The following is a 23,520-nucleotide window of genomic DNA, read 5'->3' on the forward strand; positions in this document are numbered from 1 at the left end:
AGATATTGGGTCTGGTCTCGTACGGTGGCAGTGTGGGCGGGATAAACGGTTGTCTTTCAAGTTCCCTCTGCACGCAATAGGATAGCGCTAATCAGAGCAACGTAGAAGGTGACGTAGTCAGAGCGACGGAAATTTCTATGGGGAAGTGTTGCGAATGGTGGATTGAGAGAATGGAGACCAACGACGAAACTTTGACAATATCCGGTCGGCAAAACTCTGAATACATCTTTCGAAAGTTCATGCAATCTCCTTCACAAACATGTATTATGCTTTTTTGCCATCCATCTCCTTGAGAGATGAATGAGTCTGAGGAAATGATTACATTTACCATTTTGGTTGTTTCGTCACTTCTCTGGTATTGCTGCCCCCCAGGTTCCAAGTCCATGTGTAACCGCACTTGGGACGGGTGGCTCTGTTGGGAGGAAACAAAAGCAGGCATTATCTCAGAGCAGAACTGCCCCAACTCTCACGAGGACTTTGATACTTCAGGTGAGATCTTGTGGCTATTGGATTAACCATGAGCACATTGTTGGCATGCTACACTAGCTGAATGAGAAAGTCACTGTGATATATGTGAAATCTTTGCAATTGGTTTGGTTTTAATAACTGCAACACTGTAAGGTTGCAGGTAATCAATCAAAATGACACGGAATAATCAGAAAAATAGCTAGCATGTCGACTCTGAGCATTTTCTGAAGAAAAAGAGCCTGCAATATTCTGTGAGTAAACTGCTATGCTAATGCTAGCGTGGCTAATGGGTCAGCACGCTAAGTTTCAGATCCCTGGTGCCGCTTTGAAGCGGACTTGTGATTGATCTAATAATGGGTCTGATCGTTTTTATTTGATTGCAAGTTATGCCCCTTTTCCACTGACAGTACGAGCTGAACCCGCCACGACTTAGCGTGGCATGACTTGGTTTGGTTCCAGGCACGTCGTGTTTCCATCTAAAACGTACCTCTTCAACATGTACCAGGTACCTAATTTTGGTATTCGAAATGCAAAAAAAGGCGGGCCGGATAAAGGCGAGTTGAGCTGGTACTGTCGGTGGAAAAGGGGCTTTATAGTGCCTCCTGCCGCCAAAGAGGTACTTGGTTGGTTCCGTGTGGTTTCTATACGTGTGCCAACCTTGACAGCTTTGAGTTGTTCACCTTCAGAATGGTTGAAGTCAGCGTTTTTTCCCCATTTTCTTCCATTACAAAAAATAGCTCTCTGAGAAGCTGCAATGGTTATTTGAAATTGACCCTGTGACATGATTTACTTTGCTAATGATAAGAAACATGATAACATTAGTGTGGTTTGCTTTGCAACAACACTAATAAGTCAAAGCCAAATAAGCTTTTGCTGACCAAGTGGTTCCAGTAAGCACAAAATGAGCATCATAAATGCAAATTTTCCCTTTGACATACAGAAATGGCCGTGAAGATCTGCTCTGACAATGGCAGTTGGTTCATCAATCCCAAAAGCGGCGGGACGTGGTCAAACTACACCCGCTGCAATGCACATGCCGAACATGGAAAGAAAGTAGGTCTATTGGGCAGTGGATTTGGTGTCCGATTCCCTGCCGAAATTTACTGGGTGCATTCACACACTGCACTATGCCTGGACTCGACTGAACCAGTTCAGTCGAGTTTCCGGTAGCACCAAGTCTGACTGACTCAGCTGAGAACCATGCAATGGGTGTATTTCATAATGCGATTCACCGCTACCGGTAACGGAAACTGGACGGACTGAACTAACGAACGACTCCTCTTGGCGAACTGACTGACGCGAACTGGTTCACGTAAACGAATCATTAAATCCACCACTAGCTGCCATATGTTTCTGACCTCATCTGGCTCCAGCTCTGTGCTTGTATCGAGTAGGCTATGTGACATATTAGCTCCGGCTTCCTCATATGTGTTAAAGATGCTGCCTTCTGTGGCTGGAGTAGTTATTACAGCTTTTATGTTTGATCCTGCTCCCTTCTGGCTGTGTGTAGTAATTACAGCTTATATGTTTGATCCTGCTCCCTTGTGGCTATGTGGGGGTAATGCAGCTTATGTGCTTAATTTACATAACATCCGGTGGCTAGCGACGTCAACGACTTTGATGGACTATTTCTCTGCTGATCGCTTATTTTCCCAATGATTGCCGGCGTTCTGTACATTATCCCTTACATAACAGCACTCTCTCTCTGCCAACAGTCTTGGCTGCGCATTCTCATCCAAATACGTATAGTTTGCGGTGGAGGAGGGGTTAGATATAAAGACCGGATGAGTCGCTGTGCTGTCCTTCGTCTTAATTGAAGGAGCAGGCAGAGAAAAGCTCTCTCCTGCTGGGCTTTCATTAAAATCAAATGCATAAAAATGTCGCAGCCAGTCCTGATGTTATATGATAAACGATGCTGAACCCAAGAGCAGACGGAGACGATGTTGAATTGATGAAAAAAGGGTTTATTGAATGAGGCGGGGGAGCAGGTAGTGGATGAGGTAGCTGGGGGGAGAGCGAGGCAGGCGAGCTGGAGTGAGGGATCCGGATAACTGCAGGCAGAGGAAAACAGAGTTGGGTTGTGTTCAAAAAACAACAAGAGACGAGAGAGCGAGGGCGAGGGCGAGGTAACAAGAATTACTGGAGCCAGGCATGTATCATTACCACTGTAGTGCGTAGTACGATCTGGCACCGACAGCAGGGAATCCAAGGGTTTATGAAGTGGAGTTGATTGGAGATGAAGACCAGGTGAGCATGATTGCAGATGAGGGCCAGGTGTGAAGTGAGACAGACAGGAGGAGTGGCAGACCCAGGAGGAGGAAAACACAGCAGACTGCTGTGACCACAACATGATGTGTCAGGTGTGCGTTAGAGACATACGAACGTACGCTTACCACTTTTGTAAATGCCATTCGGATCGCATGATAGGAATAGATCTATTCCGATTAGAAATCGGATCAGAAGTGTCCATGTAAACGCGGCTGGTGTGTTGGATTCATGTTAATGTATATTTAAAGACATCAATTTGTGGAAAAATTGCGGGGGGAATATAAAATACTTGTTTAATCAACCAAAACTTTCGCGACCCCCCTGCATTACCTCCGCAGACCCCCTGTTGACGACCTTTGCTCTAGAAAGATGGCCCTAATTCCTACTTGCTCCTTAATTACATGTATATCTGAATGAACTTTAAATGCTTGGGCTCGTTGTCGCCCAAGTTTTGTCGGACCACAAATCATAATCCGTCACTGTGCAAGTTCTATCTGGCGAATTTGTCGCACCACATCTTTTGCTCGCCAACGGTGCTTCATGCCAATTCATTCTCTACCATGGCCGAGATGACCAACATTGCATGTCTTTACCTGTTCTGGAAGAGGGAGAAACGTCGGAGAACAATATTATAATTATAAATATTGTAATGACCACGGAAGAGGCAGTGAATGAAGTATTGATTGGACAGTGATTCATTAGATACCACCGTTAATAAACCGTTTGAACAAACATGACCGGAAACCACAGCAACGCCGGTAACTACAACAAACCCCGCAAAGCCCAATCCCCACGAGAGCTCCCCCAGCAACGGCCATCCGGATGCACACACAGCTTTTGGACGGGATATTATTACAGATATTGTCTCACCCTCTTCCACAACAGGTAAAGACATGCAATGGTGGTTATCTCGGCCAAGGTTGAGAATGAATTGGCATGAAGCACCGTTGGCGGGCAAAAGATGTGGCGTGACATATTCGCCTGATAAAACTTGCACAGCGACGGATTATGATTTGTCGCGTCACAAAACTTGGGCGACAAGGCAAACGGGCGACAAATGTGTCTTTTGGTGTGAACGCAGCATTATGGCTAAATTAAAACCATTAACAAGTCTTGGTCTCGGATGTTGCTGAATACGTTAAAGTCCTCCTACAAAGGCATCCAACAGGGAGCACATACTTTTTGATTTAATGACACATCAGTAAATAGTTAATGTCCCTAACAATTTACACTAATGGCTTCTCAGTAATCTTCTCTCGCTCAATGTTTTTAACAAAAACGCACAATACTATTTTCTACTTTTGCCTCCAGACTGCAATGAATTTCATGTACTTGGCGTACTTTGGACATGGGCTGTCGATTATCTCCCTGATAATCTCGCTTGGAATATTCTTCTATTTCAAGTATGTGCGTAGAAAAATAAGTTTCATACACTTGACACTCTAAAAAGCTTTTCTAACTCCTCATACTAGTTTTCTATATACTGTATATATGTATAACTTTTACAGACACAGAAATATATATATATAGATACAGTATCTCACAAAAGTGAGTACACCCCTCACATTTTTATAAATATTTTATTAAATCTATTCATGGCACAACACTGAAGAATTTACACTTTGATACAATGTAAAGTAGTCAGTGTACAGCTTGTATAACAGTGTAAATGTACTGTCCCCTAAAAATAACTCAACACTCAGCCATTAATGTCTAAACCGCTGGCACCAAAAGTGAGTACACCCCTAAGTTAAAATGTCTAAATTGGGCCCAAAGTGTTAATATTTTGTGTTGCCAACATTATTTCCATCACTGCCTTAACCCTCTTGGGCATGGAGTTCACCAGAGCTTCACAGGTTGCCACTGGAATCCTCATCCACTCGTCCTTGAGGACATCACAGAGCTTATGGATGTTAGAGACCTTGCGCTCCTCCACCTTCTGTTTTAGGATACTCAATAGGGTGTAGGTCTGGAGACATGCTCAGCCAGTCCATCATGTTTACCGCCAGCTTCTTTAGCAAGGCAGTGGTCGTCTTGGAGGTGTGTGTGGGGTCGGTATTATGCTGGAAGAGAGTTTACGAAGAGAGGGGATCATGCTCAGCCTCTGATCATGCTGAGCGTCATATCCAGAGGTTTATTTGGTTTGGAAAATAGACGTAGGAGTGCTGCCAGTTGGTGCAGAGGTTAAAGGGGTGGGGGGTCAGCCTGTCAGTGGGCAGACCATACACCGCACACTGCATCAAATTGGTCTGCATGGCTGTCGTCCCAGAAAGAAGCCTCTTCTAAAAATTATGCACAAGGAATCCTGCAAAGATTTTGCTGAAGATAAGCAGACTGTAGAACTTCCCAGTAAGTGTTACTGTTACTTTATTATATATTGGAAGTGATAGATGTTATAATTACGTTCTAGGGTATTTGAGGAAATAAGTACCAACATTTACCACCTTATTCCAAATGCAGGCATATTTTATGTTGTATTTTATATATGTTATAATTATACCAGGTTACAGGTTTGTTTATTGTCCTTCCTGATCTCCATACTGTGTGTCTGTGTATGCGCGATTAGTCCCAGTGCACAGGTGGCCACGCCTTTAGGTCGCATTTTATACAATTGATGGTCAGACTAGTACGCCTTGCCGGTGAGTGATTATAAACTAGCATGCTAGTAACTGAAATCAAGAATTAATGTCACGGGAATGTTTGTATAATTTCATTGGTTAATTCTGGGTTTTGTGTTTGTGTTTTCATTGCAGGTTTACAACCTATCTATTTATCTGTCTAACTAACAGTTATTGCCAACTTGAGGGGCTAGCGCACTTGGTAGTCAGGCTACCTAGCGCGTGGGTGCTTATTGTTTGTGTGAGTGCAATAAAAGTCCATAAAGTTACTCGAGTTGTATCCGCCGTACTTATCCTGAAACCCTTCCAGTGGGGAGTTTATTGAGCTATAGTAGGTAGCTTAGTGAAAACTGGACACAGACTAAGACATGTATTACTGGAACCATGTCCCGTTGTTTGATGAGACCAAGGTCAACCTATTTGGTTCAGATGGTGTCAATCAGGGCTGTAGTGGTCAAATTAGAGGTGGGTAAACTATGAATTTTGTGATCAGACCGACCTCGACACAACGCAACGCAACGCAAAGTGTTGCGACTCTGTAAGGCTAGCCTGGCTATATTCCATTATGTTATCAATTAAAGTCATATTAAATCAATCAATGACAGTCAATGAATGTGTTTGTAGTTTATTCAAGTTATTCAAATTTCAACAGTAAAGAAAGGTATGTGTAGATTAAGAACTATATCTATGGCATGTGTGTGTATTAGCATGCTTTTCACAGTAGTGCCCAGAGGGCCTCATGTCCCCCACGTCAGGTCCTGCCTTGCAGGGGTGTGTTCTGGGGTTCATGGCTCCCCTGTGCTTCACCAGCCAGGACTTCACATACGTGTTGGATTGAACTTTGTGGTGGCTGAGTGGTGGGCCATTCAGTTGAATAAACATCAAGGACGACGCTGTGACCATGAAGTGCAGACTGCATCTCAGGGGGCACACTATGATGTTCATTTAGCTGAACCCCCTCTCACACTCAGCAGTGCTAACTGGAATGAGATGGTCGATATTCAGGAGTGGTGCAAGGTTTTCTGGAATGATGCTTGAGTTATCCTTAAAATCCCTATAGCCTTCAAGAATTTTTCTGTCATCAAGTCTGAACTTTTGGGCAAGTTGTTTCAACTTGGATTCCCCATACGGTTCCTCTAGTCTAGGGGAACAGGCCAGTTTGCTGGGAAAATAACTTAAAAGAAAATAAATAATAAAATAAAAATATTGATAAATATTTTTATCGATTTAACCGCCAACCGCCCGAATTTAATTAAAATATATTTTTTTGTCGCGTCATCCGCCCGATCCACGGTTCAGCCGCGGAGTCCACGGCTGCAACCGCCAACCTCGCATCTCCAAATTGAGGCTTTAACATGGCGACCGAGCTATAGCGAAGTTGATACGCCAAAACCGAAGTTTGATATGGATAGTAAAACTCTGACTGACTTTCGCTCACCTTGACAGGGGCAGTACACGGATAGCATGACTACGCATTGGCCAATCTGAATGCTCGTAGTCATTTAATAGTTCGTCAAGTAAAATTGATTTATAAATCACAAAAACAACTCATGTGAATTGATCATCTTCAGTCTTACTTTGTACTTGAGGCCTTTTTCGGGCTTCTGTTGGAGTGGGAGCACTCGAAGGTCTCTTCAAAAAATCGCCTGATATCCATGGCTTATTAATGACAGGTAGGCAGGCATGATAATCCACAACGCGTAGGGCCATGTGTTTACATACTTCCTGTTTACATATTTTCCTGGATCCTGATTGGTGTCGCCGCCGCAGCCGCAAGGCACTGATTGGAGGGTCACAGACCATAATAGCATAGGCCTACAGCGCAGATGAAAATGATTCAGATTACAGCGTTTATTTGTTCAACAATTTGAAACTTTGTTTTAGGTGTTTTAAAATTATACTAAATTTATTTCCGATTATTCCAATGGAAGAATACAAGGCACAGGGAACTTTGAAGTTCGTAAACGCCACTTAGAGGTGCGTAAACGCTATTTAGAGGTGCGTAAACGCTATTTCCTAAATTCCAGAGGTGCGTAAACTGCGTTTATGTGCGTTTACCCTCCACTACAGCCCTGGTGTCAATCATGTGTGGCGGCAACCAGGTGAGGAGTACGAAGACAAGTTTGTCTTGCCTACAGTCAAGCATGGTGGTCTGGGGCTGCATGACTGCTGCTGGCACTGGGAAACTACAGTTTATTGAGGGAATCATAAAGGCCAACATGTACTGTGAAATACTGAAGCAGAGCATGATCCCCTCTCTTTGGAAACTGGGCTGCAGGGCAGTTTTCCAGCATGATAACGACCCCAAACACACCTCCAAGATGACCGCCTTGCTAAAGAAGCTGACGGTAATTGTGATGGACTGGCTGAGCATGTCTCCAGACCTAAACCTTATTGAGCATCCTAAAACGGAAGGTGGAGGAGTGCAAGGTCTCTGACATCCATCAGCTCCGTGATGTCCTCAAGGACGAGTGGATGAGGATTCCAGTGGCAACCTGTGAAGCTCTGGTGTACTCCTTGCCCAAGAGGGTTAAGTGCTGGAAAATAGTGGTGGCCACACAAAATATTAACACTTTTGGCCATATTTGGACATTTTAATTTAGGGGTGTAGTCACTTTTGGTGCCAGCAGTTTAGACATTAATGGCTGTGTGTTGAGTTATTTTGAGGGGACATTACATTTACAATGTTATATAAGCTGTACACTGACTACTTTACATTGTATCAAAGTTGTATTTCTTCAGTTTTGTCCAATGAATAGATTTAATAAAATAATTACAAAAATGTGAGGGGTGTACTCACTTTTGTGAGATACTGTGTGTATATATGCAGTTATACCTGAAGAAAATAGTGTTTAGTAAGATAGTTAATTCATTCATTTGAAAGACAATGTCCTTATACTTTAGAATACATTTCAGAGCGGCATACTTAAATTGTTTTTTTCCATCATTGCAGGAGCTTGAGTTGCCAACGGATCACCCTCCACAAAAACATGTTCTTTTCCTTTGTTCTGAATTCTGTTATAACCATCATCTGGTTGAAGAAAATAGCATTCAACCAGGAGTTGGTGCTGAGGAACCCAGTGAGTACTTGAGCAGAATATACCCCCAAAAAATACAAGCTACACTGGAAAAAGCCTTCTGTTGAACCAATTAAAAAAAACAAGGGTAATGGTTCACATCTATATTACATAACTTGAGCCAATGACAAATATATAGCTTGCCTCAAACAATATTTCCTATGTTCATAAAAACAAAATAAGACAACTTGGCACCAAGTATAATTCTATTCTTTGAATGAAGTTAATACATTTAAATCGTATGTTAAATCCTAAACAAAAAAATATTGATTCACTCCAACAATTGTTTCTCATTTAAGAAATATCTATCAGAAATAATTTGTTTTATCCAATCAAAAAGATTACAATTTAATCAAACAATTGTTTCTTATTTAAACATGAACATTTTTAAACATAACATATTTTTGTATACATCATCTTCAACTCGCCGCTTCATGGCCTTGGGGCGCTTCTGTCTGGATTCAACATCACATCGCGATATCAGTCAGGGTTAGGTGCTTTGTCAAAGACACCTCGATACTCTGCTTGGTGAAGCCGGGGATCAAACCAACAACCTTCAGGTTACCAGCCAACCCGCTCTACCACCTGAGCTACTGCCACCACACAATATACAATTTATATTAACAATCTAAATGGCAGAGTTAGACCTACTCCAGACCTCCCTCCAGACACAGACAGACTGTCCTAGCTCACAGAACCAGTGAGTCATCGTCACTCTGGTCAAGGCCAGTGCTTTCACCTCAAAAAGTCGCCAAAAGTCACCAATAGCAGCTGAAAAAGAAGCTAGATTTGTCGCTTGTCGCTGTTTTGAAAAAAAGTCGCCAAAGGGGTCTGAAAAGTAGCTAAATATAGCGACAAAATCGCTAAGTTGGCAACACTGCGGTTTGGTCCAGTAGTCGTAAGCGTCTTTGTATTTAATGCGCATGCGCAGGCTTGTACGTAACCTTGAAATTGTACATTTGTCTGAATAAATATTTCTAAATTGAGCTCCTAATCAAATATAACAGTGTTTTAGTAAGAAAACAAAACAAAAATATTTGGATTGAATGACAAAATTATTAATCAGTTGAATACACAACCTTAAAATTTTACATTTGTCAAAATTGATATTTCTTAATTGAGCTCCCAATTAAAAATATCTATATTTCACAGTATTTTGAAATAAAAAAAAGTTATTTTAAAAATAAAACAAAAAATGTTTATTTGAATTGAATTACAAAATAATAATCAGATGAAGTACGGCTTAAAACCCTTTTTCCAGTGTACACTGGAAAGTACGGCTTAAAACCCTTTTTCCAGTGTACACTGGAAAAAGGGTTTTAAGCCGTACTTCATCTGATTATTATTTTGTAATTCAATTCAAATAAACATTTTTTGTTTTATTTTTAAAATAACTTTTTTTTATTTCAAAATACTGTGAAATATAGATATTTTAATTAGGAGCTCAATTAAGAAATATCCATTTTGACAAATGTAAAATTTTAAGGTTGTGTATTCAACTGATTAATAATTTTGTCATTCAATCCAAATCATTTTTTTTTGTTTTCTTCCTAAAACACTGTTATATTTGATTAGGAGCTCAATTTAGAAATATTTGTTCAGACAAATGTACAATTTCAAGGTTACGTACAAGCCTGCGCATGCGCATTAAATACAAAGACGCTTACGACTACTGCACTGGAAAAAGCCTTCTGTTGAACCAAGTAAAAAAAACATGGGTAATGGTTCACATCTATATTACATAACTTGAGCCAATGACAAATATATAGCTTGCCTCAAACAATATTTCCTATGTTCATAAAAACAAAATAATACAACTTGGCACCAAGTATAATTCTATTCTTTGAATGAAGTTAATACATTTAAATCGTATGTTAAATCCTAAACAAAAAAATATTGATTCACTCCAACAATTGGTTCTCATTTAAGAAATATCTATCAGAAATAATTTGGTTTATCCAATCAAAAAGATTACAATTTAATCAAACAATTGTTTCTCATTATTGTATACATCATCATCATTTTTTCCCGCTCGGCTCTCGACGCTTCATGGCCTTGAGGCCCTTCTGTCTGGATTCGACATCACATCGCGACATCAGTCAGGGTTAGGTGCTTTGCCAAAGACACCTCGATACACTGCTTGGTGAAGCCGGGGATTGAACCAACAACCTTCAGATTAACAGCCAACCCGCTCTACCACCTGAGCTACTGCCGCCAGTGAGTCATCGTCACTCTGGTCAAGGGTAGTGCTTTCACCTCAAAAAGTCGCCAAAAGTCACCAATAGCAGCTGAAAAAGAAGCTAGATTTGTCGCTTGTCGCTGTTTTGAAAAAAAGTCGCCAAAGGGGTCTGAAAAGTAGCTAAATATAGCGACAAAATCGCTAAGTTGGCAACACTGCGGTTTGGTCCAGTAGTCGTAAGCGTCTTTGTATTTAATGCGCATGCGCAGGCTTGTACGTAACCTTGACATTTTACATTTGTCAAAATAGATATTTCTCAATTGAACTCCTAACTAAAAATATCTATATTTCACAGTATTTTGAAATAAAAAAAAGTTATTTTAAAAATAAAACAAAAAATGTTTATTTGAATTGAATTACAAAATAATAATCAGATGAAGTGCGGCATAAAACCCTTTTTCCAGTGTGGACCAAACCGCAGTGTTGCCAACTTAGCGATTTTGTCGCTATATTTAGCTACTTTTCAGACCCCTTTGGCGACTTTTTTTCAAAACAGCGACAAGGGACAAATCTAGCTGCTATTGGTGATTTTTGGCGACTTTTTGGGGTGAAAGCACTAGCCTTGACCAGAGTGACGATGACTCACTGGTTCTTTGAGCTGGGACAGTCTGTCTGTGTCTGGAGGGAGGTCTGGAGTAGGTCTAACTCTGCCATTTAGATTGTTAATATATATTGTATTGTATTGTATATATATTGTGTGGAGGCAGTAGCTCAGGTGGTAGAGCGGTTTGGCTGGTAACCTGAAGGTTGTTGGATCGATCCCCGGCTTCACCAAGCAGAGTATCGAGGTGTCGTTGACAAAGCACCTAACCCTGACTGATGTCGAATGCGATGTGATGTCGAATCCAGACAGAAGAGCCCCAAGGCCATGAAGCGGCGAGAGCCGAGCGGGAAAACATGATGATGAAGATGTATACCAAAATATGTTATGTTTAAAAATGTTCATGTTTAAATGAGAAACAATTGTTTGATTAAATTGTAACCTTTTTGATTGGATAAAACTAATTATTTCTGATAGATATTTCTTAAATGAGAAACAATTGTTGGAGTGAATCAATATTTTTTTGTTTAGGATTTAACATACGATTTAAATGTATTAACTTCATTCAAAGAATAGAATTATACTTGGTGCCAAGTTGTATTATTGTGTTTTTATGAACATAGGAAATATTGTTTGAGGCAAGCTATATATTTGTCATTGGCTCAAGTTATGTAATATAGATGTGAACCATTACCCTTGTTTTTTTTAATTGGTTCAACAGAAGGCTTTTTCCAGTGTACTACATTTAACAACTCCGACAGTGATAACTGTTTGATCACAACATTTGATGAACAAGTTTGTACCAATTTCAAGCACGTAAAACAACTAAATCCACGTAAATAAAAATAAATACTTCCTAATAATGGAAAAACACCACTTTTGATTTATCTCCTACACTGGAAAAAGGGTTTTAAGCCGTACTTCATCTGATTATTATTTTGTAATTCAATTCAAATAAACATTTTTTGTTTTATTTTTAAAATAACTTTTTTTTATTTCAAAATACTGTGAAATATAGATATTTTTAATTAGGAGCTCAATTAAGAAATATCCATTTTGACAAATGTAGGTTGTTTTGTTTTAAATTTTAAGGTTGTGTATTCAACTGATTAATAATTTTGTCATTCAATCCAAATCATTTTTTTTTGTTTTCTTCCTAAAACACTGTTATATTTGATTAGGAGCTCAATTTAGAAATATTTGTTCAGACAAATGTACAATTTCAAGGTTACGTACAAGCCTGCGCATGCGCATTAAATACAAAGACGCTTACGACTACTGGACCAAACCGCAGTGTTCCCAACTTAGCGATTTTGTCGCTATATTTAGCTACTTTTCAGACCCCTTTGGCGACTTTTTTTCAAAACAGCGACAAGCGACAAATCTAGCTTCTTTTTCAGCTGCTATTGGTGACTTTTGGCGACTTTTTGAGGTGAAAGCACTAGCCTTGACCAGAGTGACGATGACTCACTGGTTCTGTGAGCTAGGACAGTCTGTCTGTGTCTGGAGGGAGGTCTGGAGTAGGTCTAACACTGCCATTTAGATTGTTAATATATATTGTATAGTGTGTGGCGGCAGTATTTCAGGTGGTAGAGCGGGTTGGCTGGTAACCTGAAGGTTGTTGGTTCGATCCCCGGCTTCACCAAGCAGAGTTTCGAGGTGTCTTTGACAAAGCACCTAACCCTGACTGATGTCGCGATGTGATGTCGAATCCAGACAGAAGAGCCCCAATGCCATGAAGCGGCGAGAGCCGAGCGGGAAAAATAGATGATGATGATGTATACTAAAATATCTTATGTTTAAAAATGTTCATGTTTAAATGAGAAACAATTGTTTGATTAAATTGTAATCTTTTTGATTGGATAAAACAAATTATTTCTGATAGATATTTCTTAAATGAGAAATACAAAGTCCAGTCCCTGAACAATTGTTGGAGTGAATCAATATTTTTTTGTTTAGGATTTAACATACGATTTAAATGTATTAACTTCATTCAAAGAATATAATTATACTTGGTGCCAAGTTGTATTATTTTGTTTTTATGAACATAGGAAATATTGTTTGAGGCAAGCTATATATTTGTCATTGGCTGAAGTTATGTAATATAGATGTGAACCATTACCCTTGTTTTTTTTAATTGGTTCAACAGAAGGCTTTTTCCAGTGTATGCATGCCCGTATGCAAGCTGCTCTTCAATCCTCTGTCTGTAGTGAAGTTGCAAATCAACTTGCTTTCAGATTTTTCCATGCCTCACTTGCAAGTCACATTGGATAAAACTGTCTTCTTAATGACTTCCTGTCAATGTACCTATAGCCATTCCTCTTGCTGTCCCCAGACAAGTTGCAAGGTGGCCCATTTAATACACCTGTACCTGTTTGGGTGTAACTACTTCTGGATGCTGTGTGAGGGAATCTACCTGCACACGTTGATCGTGGTGGCCGTGTTTGCCAGGAAGCAGCACCTGATGTGGTACTATCTCTTAGGATGGGGTAGGTCATCACCATCAACTTCCATTCAAATAATCAGGCATGTCTTCTTGAGGCACCCCCATTTTACCATCAGGTTTGATGTTGTTCTGCGATTGCAAGACATTTACTAAATTTAACCATTATTGACATTACACGTGGCATATATCCACCCAGATCTATGATGGATACTCCGCCTACTGGACTCCCCCCCCCTCTCCGTCCCTCGTTACAGTACAGTATGCCTTGAGTGATGCGATGCGCCTGTTGGCTGCGTCCACCTCCCGGGGTCTGAGCTGTGACACCTCCCCTCCCCGAAACCCTTCCCCCCTCCCACATGTGTTTGTGATGTTTTTGATATGTTGCTTATGTGCTGAGGTGTTTTTTGCTAATCCCTACACTGTGCTCCCCCTTAGAGGAGCATAGTTTAGGTATTCACTTTTTTTTCCCTCATTACCCTCCTGTTTAGCTTTTTATTTTATTTTCTAACGCGGGCAGCATGTTTCTTGTCAAACAAGCGCCTGACAGTCTCTCCGTCCTGTCTCCCCAAACTGTCTTTTATGTTTCTTGGACGGAATGTAACTGGTCTTTTTCGTTGCTCTGTAACATGTGCAATGACATTAAAGTTTATTGATTGATTGATTAATAGATCCACCAACCCGAGGGTTATTCCATCAACCAAGCTAAAGGCAAAACCAGGCTTATTTTGCTTACACCCCTTGCCCACTGCATCCGTCCGTTGACGGATCTCATTGACTTTGCATGGGGCGATCCCGAAATGCATTGTGGGTCCGTCCGTTCCGTCGGCTCTGTCTCTTGTGTTCAGAAGTTGAGAAAATTTTAACTTTTCAGGCTGCGACGGATCCGTCAGCCAATCAGATCGTGGCTCCCACAGCAAATACCACTCTCCCATCCGTCAGACACGCCTTCTGTCGTCCATTGACGGACGGATGTAGGAGGCAAGCTGCGTTAGCCTCACTACTTTCAGCTAGAGTTGCGTTCCATTAACGTGACTTAAGGGAATCTCCGCTAAGTAACCATGAAAACTTATCCGACCAAACTAACCTAACTGCTAACTGTCAGGGCCCTATCTTGCATCCGGCGCAAGTGACTTAGTCACTGGCGCATGTGTCGTTGCTAGTTTACAACTGGCGCAGAGCGTTCTTTTCCCACCACCGCCACTCGCCGGTAAATTAGGGATTGATCATGCGCCCCAAGGGGCGGTTCGGCGGAAGGAGGAGGCGTGTTCTGGCGCAAACGGTATTTTGCCGTTTCTGAATACCATTGCGCTACTGACCAGGAAATACCTGGTTTAAAGTCAGTGGCGCGTTGTTCAGATGCTATTTTAAGGGCGCATGCATACATGCGCATGCGATGCATACGGATTGCTTGTGCACCTCGCGCATACACTTTGCTTCTCCCATCTACCTAGCCGCACATTCTTGGTAAATTATTTGGGAACAGCTGATGCAGCGGTAATAAGTTGTACTTTTAAATCAATGCATCTGCAAACACCGTACAGCAAACACATATTTTCTTGACAGAGACATCGTGTAGGCCTATATGCCCATAACTTTTAGGATTGATGAGTATTTGATCGTGAAAAACATTGTTTTACCGCGAGTGAGTGTTAAAAATAATGAATGAATGCGGGCGCGCGTGTGTGCTCTGTTTAAACACACGCAAACTAAACACGTAACGCAAAGTACAATCAATGGCAATGTCTATTACCGCGGGGACACATGCATATTAGGATAGCATACAATACTGATAAGAAACAATGTTTATAATGTACTGCGTATATCATTAAATATAACCACAGTTACCGCATATCATATGTTATATCATATAGGGTTTTTTTTGCCGAAATTTATTTGAGGACTCAGTATTTCTGAAGTTGTGGAAGAAAACCCCTTATTCCATGTGTGTATTAGGCCATATTATTTGGCAATAAACTGAGCCATTTGCAGTTTGAAATTCATGTGCATCTGTCTCATCGGAGACTGCAGACGCGCTGTCAAAATATCAACTCGTCCGATTCAAATGCGCTCATGGCTCTAACCCTACATGCCCACTACCTCCGTCAGTCAACGGACGTGGGAAGGCGTTGCTGACTGATGGGCGAGTATTCTTTGCAGATGCATCCGTCAGCCAATCAAATCGGTTTGCCGGGTTCTTCCCGCTTCTTCCTGCTTGTTGCGAGGCAAGATGACCCGCTTTCCCGCTTTCTAGTATCGTCAGAGCCCGAGTCGCGTCACAGGGCTTAAATTTGAATACGCGATCTGATTGGATGACGGATCCGTCGCTGCCGAAAAAGTTGAACATTTTTCAACTTTCTGACGGAGCCGAAGGCTCCAACGGCACGGACGGATCCACAATGCATTGCGTGTCCGTCCCCATTCAAAGTCAATGGGGATCAGTCAACGGACGGAGGTAGTGGGCACGGGGCGTTAAAGGGGATGGGCGCTGGCACTCTCATTGGTTTGTTGGACGTTACGCCCAAACCACACCTACGGGTAACTAGGCTGCTTCAGACCAACCCTTTTGACACTTGCGCCGCGACGCAAGTGTCATTTATCCGCCTGTAAAATAGCGATAGCGCCGTAGAACCGCCCACAAAGCTACTTGCGCTTTGCGCTTCCCACTTGCGTTTCAGACCGTTAAAATAGGGCCCTCAGGCTTACTTGATCGGTGTTTCAGAGAAGTCCATCTGTCAGAAACAAGTGTACCTTCAGAAGGTTCCGCCAAGCCTAGTCCTCAAGATTTTGTCATAAATGTACATATAGGAAGTACAAACAGCCTATATTTTCACTAAGGGTCGAAGATTAAGATTAGATGATGAATAATTAAATGAATTGCTATTTATTGCTATCCAGGATATTTTCTCAACACATTTTTAGACAAATATATGTATTCTATCCAATAGAAAATAAAAGGCATGAAAAGTTGTTTGATTTCTCCAGTAATCCTTCCTAAATTACTAAATGTGTGGGGATTGAACCTCGGACGAATAGGGGCAAGTCCGACACTTTACCTCGAGACTATCTCCCTGATTACAAACTTTGGTCAATATTCAATTTAAATATGTTGCGCTTAAAACTACTCATGCATTCAAAAGATATGCGATTTTATTGCCAGCCGGCCTCCCTGTTTTTATTAACGGTAACGATGTAGGCTGGTAAGCAGATCTATCTATCCATCATGCAACTGGGTGAAAATGTGTAAAATTGAGGCCCTTTAATGTTAGAAAGGTTTTGGCTTATTGTAAAATAGTCATTTAATCATCATATATGAATTTGTTGGTACAGTAATTAGCTTATTTCCTACACGTATAACAGGCTAAATGCTGATTGACTGGAGAATAACTAGTTTTGATAACATATGGGCTGACATTCTTGGTTTTCAGGCTTCCCGCTCATTCCAGCTTTTATCTACGCCATTGCTCGAAACTACTACTACAATGACAAGTAAGTGAAGCATCATCACTGTACGTATCATAACTGGCTATTATGATGCTTTGTTTTCCCCATCCTCTTTCCTCTCTCTCTCTCTTTTCTCCATTAAACACCCACTGGTACACACTAAGCGAGCAATCAATAAGGCGTCGCCAGTCTTTCCAAGTTGATACCACACAAAATACGTTGTGGGACCCGATCTCTAAGTGCGCAGGCGTGTCGAGGATATGTGATGTAATTTATTCACTTCCTTTAATTCCTCTTCCTCCTTTCCTGAAGCTGTTGGATCAGCGCTGACACCTCTCTTCTCCACATCATCCATGGACCCATCTGTGCTGCGCTCCTGGTGAAAACGTTTTCTTCGATTCTTATTAATAAGAAATAGGTTGAACTGGCTTTTCGTCCCTTTTGTTTTCTGATGTGGAGTAATGTGATTACCCCAAATGTTCTGATGTTCCAATCTGGTTTTTTTATGGTGCTGGGATTTGGGTGCCAAACTGCCATTTTGTTTGTGCGAGCAGAACACACCACTTTAAATGTGGTTTTAGTGTACAAAGAATATTACGCTAACAGTGTGTTAATCTCTAGGTGAACCTCTTCTTCCTGCTCCACATCGTGCGGGTGCTCATCACCAAGCTGAAGGTGAGCCACCAGGCAGAGTCCAGTCTGTACATGAAGGCTGTGAGGGCCACCCTGATCCTCATCCCGCTCCTCGGCCTCCAGTTTTTACTGCTGTCCTACAAGCCCGCGGGACGCGTAGCCTCCGAGATCTACGACTACATCACGCAAATCTTCATGCACTACCAGGTAAACGTCTGGTATAAAGTGGTGGACCCGGACACCAAAATCTGGTGATTTCTAGTGGTGAACTCTGGGCAGAGGGGAATACATTAAGACATTCCAAGCATGATCCTGCCAAATATCAGCTGAAAGATCTGTCTAAACGTCCATAACTGGTGGATCACGCAGAACATTGAGCAACTTGAGCAACAAGCTGTATCAGCTCAGAAAGTGTGCCTCTTATCACCACTCTGATTTTCTCTCGTTCACTTCCGATCTTTCCCTTGTCTCCCTATAGTATATTTCATGTATATATAAAATAAATATTTATATTTATACAGAAATAAATATTTGATGCTCCAAAATAATTGAGTTCAGCCCAGTAACTGACCCTACCTTACATGAATGTTGTTTGTTCAGGGCCTTCTGGTTTCCACAATCTACTGCTTTTTTAATAAACAGGTAAGTGTGTGTGTTCATTCAATTCATATAAACAACAGAGCTAAAGGAAGCAACTAAGCTCTAAGCTGTGAAAAGCAAGACAAAAGTTGTCTTGCTCTTTTTTGTTTGTCTCGCTGTTTAATTCAAGATAAATCCCACTTGTCTTAAATATTTTTTTTACTTTTCAGTAGGTCTTTGTACAATATATATCATGAATAAATATTTATTCTTCTATGACCACTAGTTGTTTTCACCTGAAGTAACATTTGGTTTCACAAAAACCTGTTTTCGTATCTGTCTTGGCAGGTGCAAGGGGTTATACGGCGACGCTGGCAGCGCTATCGCATTCAGTCTGACGGCGGGCTGGGCTCCCAGTCCTTCGGCATGCAGTCGGCCACCTGCACAACCACAACATAGGTGCAGGGCCACAAAAGCATCAACGGCAACTCAGAACACATCAGGGCAAAGGATTCCACGACCTTGAGACTTCAATCTTGAAAGCCGATAACAATTTACTCCTGAACCAATGGGGGATCTCTCTTCTCAAAGGCCCCAAAGCACAGGAGCCTTCAATGCCCGTCCACTCCACCCCTCCATTGATAACTCCTGGGCAGGTTGCTGCCTTTGGAGGTTCCTGCTGTCACTGATTTCGTCTAGGCCCCCTGCACAGTCCTAGGGCCACTGCATGGTTCTAGAGGTCCTGCACATTCCTAGGGCCACTGCATGGTTCTATTGCTGCATTTCCACCGGCGGTTGCACTTCGGCCCAGCACGCCTTGGCCTAGTAGTGAAGGTGTGGTTTAGCCCAGCTCAGTTACTGCTCACGTTTCCACCGCCGTCAGTACTCTTATAGTAGGGCGGGGTGTAAGCCTGAGGCAATAGCCGCGGCAGCTATGTAAGCATCGTGACCTCATAGCAGCCTGACACAGTGTAGCCTGTTAATAAATCCAAAAAGAAGAACACACACACACACAATAAACAAAGAACAACAATGTAGGACGTCCAAGAAGGACATCAAACTTTTGCGCGACATTTTCTTCAATAAGCGAAGCTTTCGTTGTTGTCCAGCAATACCTTGTGGGTACTGTGTTGCACGGAAGTGACGATTCTATTGACCAATCAACGGACGGCGTGTGTAGATCAAACTTGTTGGCACCCTTTCAGACATCTCAGTTCCCCAACAGAGGAGTACTGAGAGATGAGTACGGCTCATCATGGCTCAGTCCGGACCCCGCCCACTTTTGGCGGTGGAAATGCGAACATTGCCGCACCTTTGCATACCGTACCGACCTGCACCCGCCGGTGGAAACGCGCCAGATGGCCACTGAATGGTTCTAGGGGCCCTGCAAAGTCCTAGGGCCATTGCACAGTCCTAGGGCCACTGCACAGTCCTAGGGCCACTGCACAGTCCTAGGGCCACTGCACAGTCCTAGGGCCACTCCATGGTTCTAGGGTTATGAGTGGTTGTAAGGCCGTTGCACAGTTCTACGGCCAATGAGGGGTTCTAGGGCCGCTGCATGGTTCTAGAGCCGCTGCACAGTTCACAGCCACTGCAGATTTCTAGGGCCATTTGATGGGAGGGGACCTATTATGCTTTTCGACTTTTATGACCTATAAACGTTGTTATAATGATTGATAGTCATGTTTAACCATACACAAAAAAACGATGTAGATTTTCGGGAAACTCTTCCTCTCATCTGGGCGCTTTCAGCCTTCTCTTTCAACGCTTCTCCGCCCCCTCGCCCCCCTCCTGCCAACCCAACTCCGTTGTGATTGGTTACCTTCCTTGAAGCTTGCGCGCGGGCAGATTTGACCAGGCATATGGGGGCGCGGCAGGAGTGCCTCTACGTAGAGGATTTCCCGGAAATGTGAACAAGTGAATCGCAAACGTTGTCCCGAGTGCTTAGTGCTCTGCACAGCCACCCCAGACTGTCAGCAGGGAATACGTCGAAATGCATGTACGTCATTATTTAACACTTTAGTATGGTTAAACATGACTATCAATCATTATAACAACATTTATAGGTCATAAAAGTCGAAAAAATAACAATAGGACCCCTTTGAGGTTCCTAGGGCCATCAAATGGTTCCTAGGTCCATTGTAATCCCCCCCCCCCCCACTACTTCCACAACCATAACTCAACACCTACAGACTCAACTTGTGTCATGCAGGATTTTCGGATAATGGATGACCGTCGTGTTGAATAGTTGGAGACATTGGTATCAGAAACAATGGTGTTTTTATGCATGGTTTTATGGATGGTAAGACCATTCAAGATTTTATGTCTAGCATTTGTCACGTACATGGCTGCATTGTGTTAAGTATGCGTTTAATGGTTAAAGATGTAGAATTTATTTAAAAAAATCTGTGAAACCATGTGGGAAATTCCAATTGATATTATATATGGCTCCAAATGTTCTAGGACAACAACAATGTGTTCATGCAGATGTATTATGTATAAATGTGTAAATAGGGTAATGGGTCATTTCTCACAATATCTAATGGATCAGCCTAATTTAGATCCTGAACCAACCATTTTTTTTAATAATTTTTTACGTGTTTGTTGCAAAGATAAGGTGGGTTAGAGTTGGCTTGTATTTTAGAGAGGGGTTGGGGGGTTTGTTTCAAATGAAAGGGGGCGGACCGTTAATGGAACCTTGATTCAATTGTAGTTTGCTAACGTCCTGTGTCAATCGTCCTCCCTCTGTTTATTTGTTCTATTTGACTGGCATACAATTACTCGGGAGAGAGGGACTCTGTAAAGCGGTGTTTTAAACTGAAATGCACTATCACAGCAGTATCATACTAAATGGTTTCTGAGGCACTTACTCTTAGTATTCAATTATTTACAGCAGCTTTGAGGATGGGGCGGGGGGTTTCTTTCACGACTTATGACGAACCCTGAAGGTTATTTTAACGAGTAATCCAACCTTTTCCCACAGAAGTATTTCCCTAGTAAAGGTCTACTGGCTAACAATATCCTGACATCTTTTCAGTTACGTTTAGTGGCGAGGCTACGTTTGGCTCAACCCAATTTTGTCTGATAGGATGCGTACTTTTGGTTTTGCATGTTTTATTTTCTATTTTTTTCCTCAACAGAGACCATATGGATTTCATTTTAGTTTTGCCACGGAATGAGTTAGCTATGCGGCTAATATTAAAAGGTTGCATTTCTCCCTCTTTAGCCACATAGATGACTTTCAGAATTACAGCATATAAATGCAAAGCTGATGAAGTCAGACATGTTCAATGCAGCTTTTTGTTCTTCTTAATGTGTTTTTGATTATTTTACTTATTTTACAAACGTTTCTTACCTTTCCATCATTAATTATTTTATGAATTGTTAGAAAGTTTTCATGAAACATTATTAGACGTGTTTAATGTACATCATAACCATTTTCTAAGAACATGTTTGTTAATATGAACAAATTACCAAATGTAGTATTTTTTCAACTTTTTAGTTGGCTTTACTTATTTTAGATGGCTTTGGAAAGGTTGACTCTCTGAATGTACATGATGGTGTTGTATTATATACGTTATTATATTATATACGAAAAAAACAGCATGTTTACCTGATTAAACTAATACAGCATAGCAAAGCCTGACCAAAGTTGTGCCTTTTCTGTCATGCATTTTATTGTTGTCTCAATACTAAACTCCTGTAAATGTATACATAACATACTACGACAAACACACTATAGCTAGTTGGTTTACACTTGTGCAAAACCTTCAGCGATTATCAGTTCGGTCTTAGTTGATTCCGAGTTTGTTAGACGACCAGAAATAAAACCTGGACCAACTGGCCTACTTTGAATGATCACAAATCAAATAGGTGGTTTGAACATTTAGGCAAGTTCTTAATATATTTCAGGCCTAGTGCTATTCATCCGGTGCTGAATATAACTGGCTCTATTGTATGGGACAGATCAAGATAAATAACATCGCTGCCTGTTATTTTCATGTTTACTAAATAACCAACACGTTATTATAAGTGTGTATAGCTTTTTGAACTCTTATTGTCTTGTTTGAACATTAAACATTTTCATGAATGAAAACCAAACAAATATCAGAATACTGAATTGAAATTGAAATACCTTCCTAATGATTGAATATCCGGGTATTCAGATATTGGGGCTGAGGCCTATGGAGCGGTTGACTAGTGTTCCCTCCAGGATATGTTGAGGAGAGGAAGATGATAACGTGTTCTGTTCAGAAGGCCGAGGACCTCAAGGGTAACAGCTCAGGCTTCCCCTCATGTTTAGCCATGCATGTTTAGCCAATGCATGCACAAACAACACACCCTCAAATGAATACATGCACAAACAACACACATTCATGCAAAAAACACCACACATGCCCACAAATGCATGCATGCATGCATACAGACAATTAATTTAATGTGTTTGGAAGTGTGTGCAATGCCTTGTGTGTGGAAGGCATTGCAACTCATTTCAGACTGATTGAACTATTAATAAATCATTGTTTCGTAGAAATGTAGTAGAAATGTATAATTCATGCAGTAACTGGAGTGGAGTAATTGATCCATTGTAGCTGGTGGAAAGCAAGTTAATTGGATTCAAAATAAACCAAAAAATCGTTTATGACTGTATCATCACTTTAGCAATATGCTCTGCTACTACATTTTTATATCCTTTGAGAAACTACAAGTCTTTGCTGTGATTCCCCCTTACAAGCTAAATCAAGTAGCACTACAATCAATTATTTAGCCAAATCACTTTTATGCATTGGCCATTATTTCACATCAATATATTACATTGCAATTGCTCTCCTTATTAACCCCCATTGGAAATTGGTTTAGAGTGCACCACTTTTGTTTAGTTACTCTATATTTTGAAGCTATTAAATTCTATAAACTCTATAAATTAATACCTTGTGAAGACAATTGCTAATCAAATGAAACCATTGTTTCAACAGACCAACCAACACTTTAATTAAAACACAAGTAGTTGTGTAGTAGTTGCGTAGTGGTAGTTATTGTAGCAGTCACAGTTGTTTTGGGTATTTTTTTATAGCACCTATAAACTCAAGTCAATGTCAAGTCAATGTTATATGTTTAGCCCTTCATCACACAGTAACAGTCTCAAAAGGCTTCATTGCCACATTTTATGACAACCCCCTATTCCCCCAAAAGAGCTAGGAAATACTCCC

At 41.2% G+C, this 23,520-nt stretch overlaps 1 protein-coding gene across 1 annotated transcript in view; it reads left to right on the forward strand.

The window, feature by feature from the left end:
- The window catches only part of LOC130373629 (calcitonin gene-related peptide type 1 receptor-like), a 53,193-nt gene extending 29,930 nt beyond the window's left edge, over positions 1–23,263 (forward strand). The window contains exons 4-13 of the mRNA XM_056580251.1: positions 373–489; positions 1,409–1,521; positions 4,048–4,139; positions 8,308–8,434; positions 13,547–13,700; positions 17,083–17,143; positions 17,411–17,477; positions 17,720–17,938; positions 18,332–18,373; positions 18,659–23,263. Of these exons, the coding sequence (XP_056436226.1) occupies positions 373–489; positions 1,409–1,521; positions 4,048–4,139; positions 8,308–8,434; positions 13,547–13,700; positions 17,083–17,143; positions 17,411–17,477; positions 17,720–17,938; positions 18,332–18,373; positions 18,659–18,769 (1,103 nt within the window). The 3' untranslated portion in view covers positions 18,770–23,263. The remainder of the gene's footprint in view (positions 1–372; positions 490–1,408; positions 1,522–4,047; positions 4,140–8,307; positions 8,435–13,546; positions 13,701–17,082; positions 17,144–17,410; positions 17,478–17,719; positions 17,939–18,331; positions 18,374–18,658) is intronic.
- The last annotated feature ends 257 nt before the right edge of the window (positions 23,264–23,520 follow it).

Source organism: Gadus chalcogrammus, chromosome 20 (genome assembly GCF_026213295.1).
Source record: "Gadus chalcogrammus isolate NIFS_2021 chromosome 20, NIFS_Gcha_1.0, whole genome shotgun sequence".
Lineage (NCBI taxonomy): Eukaryota > Metazoa > Chordata > Actinopteri > Gadiformes > Gadidae > Gadus > Gadus chalcogrammus.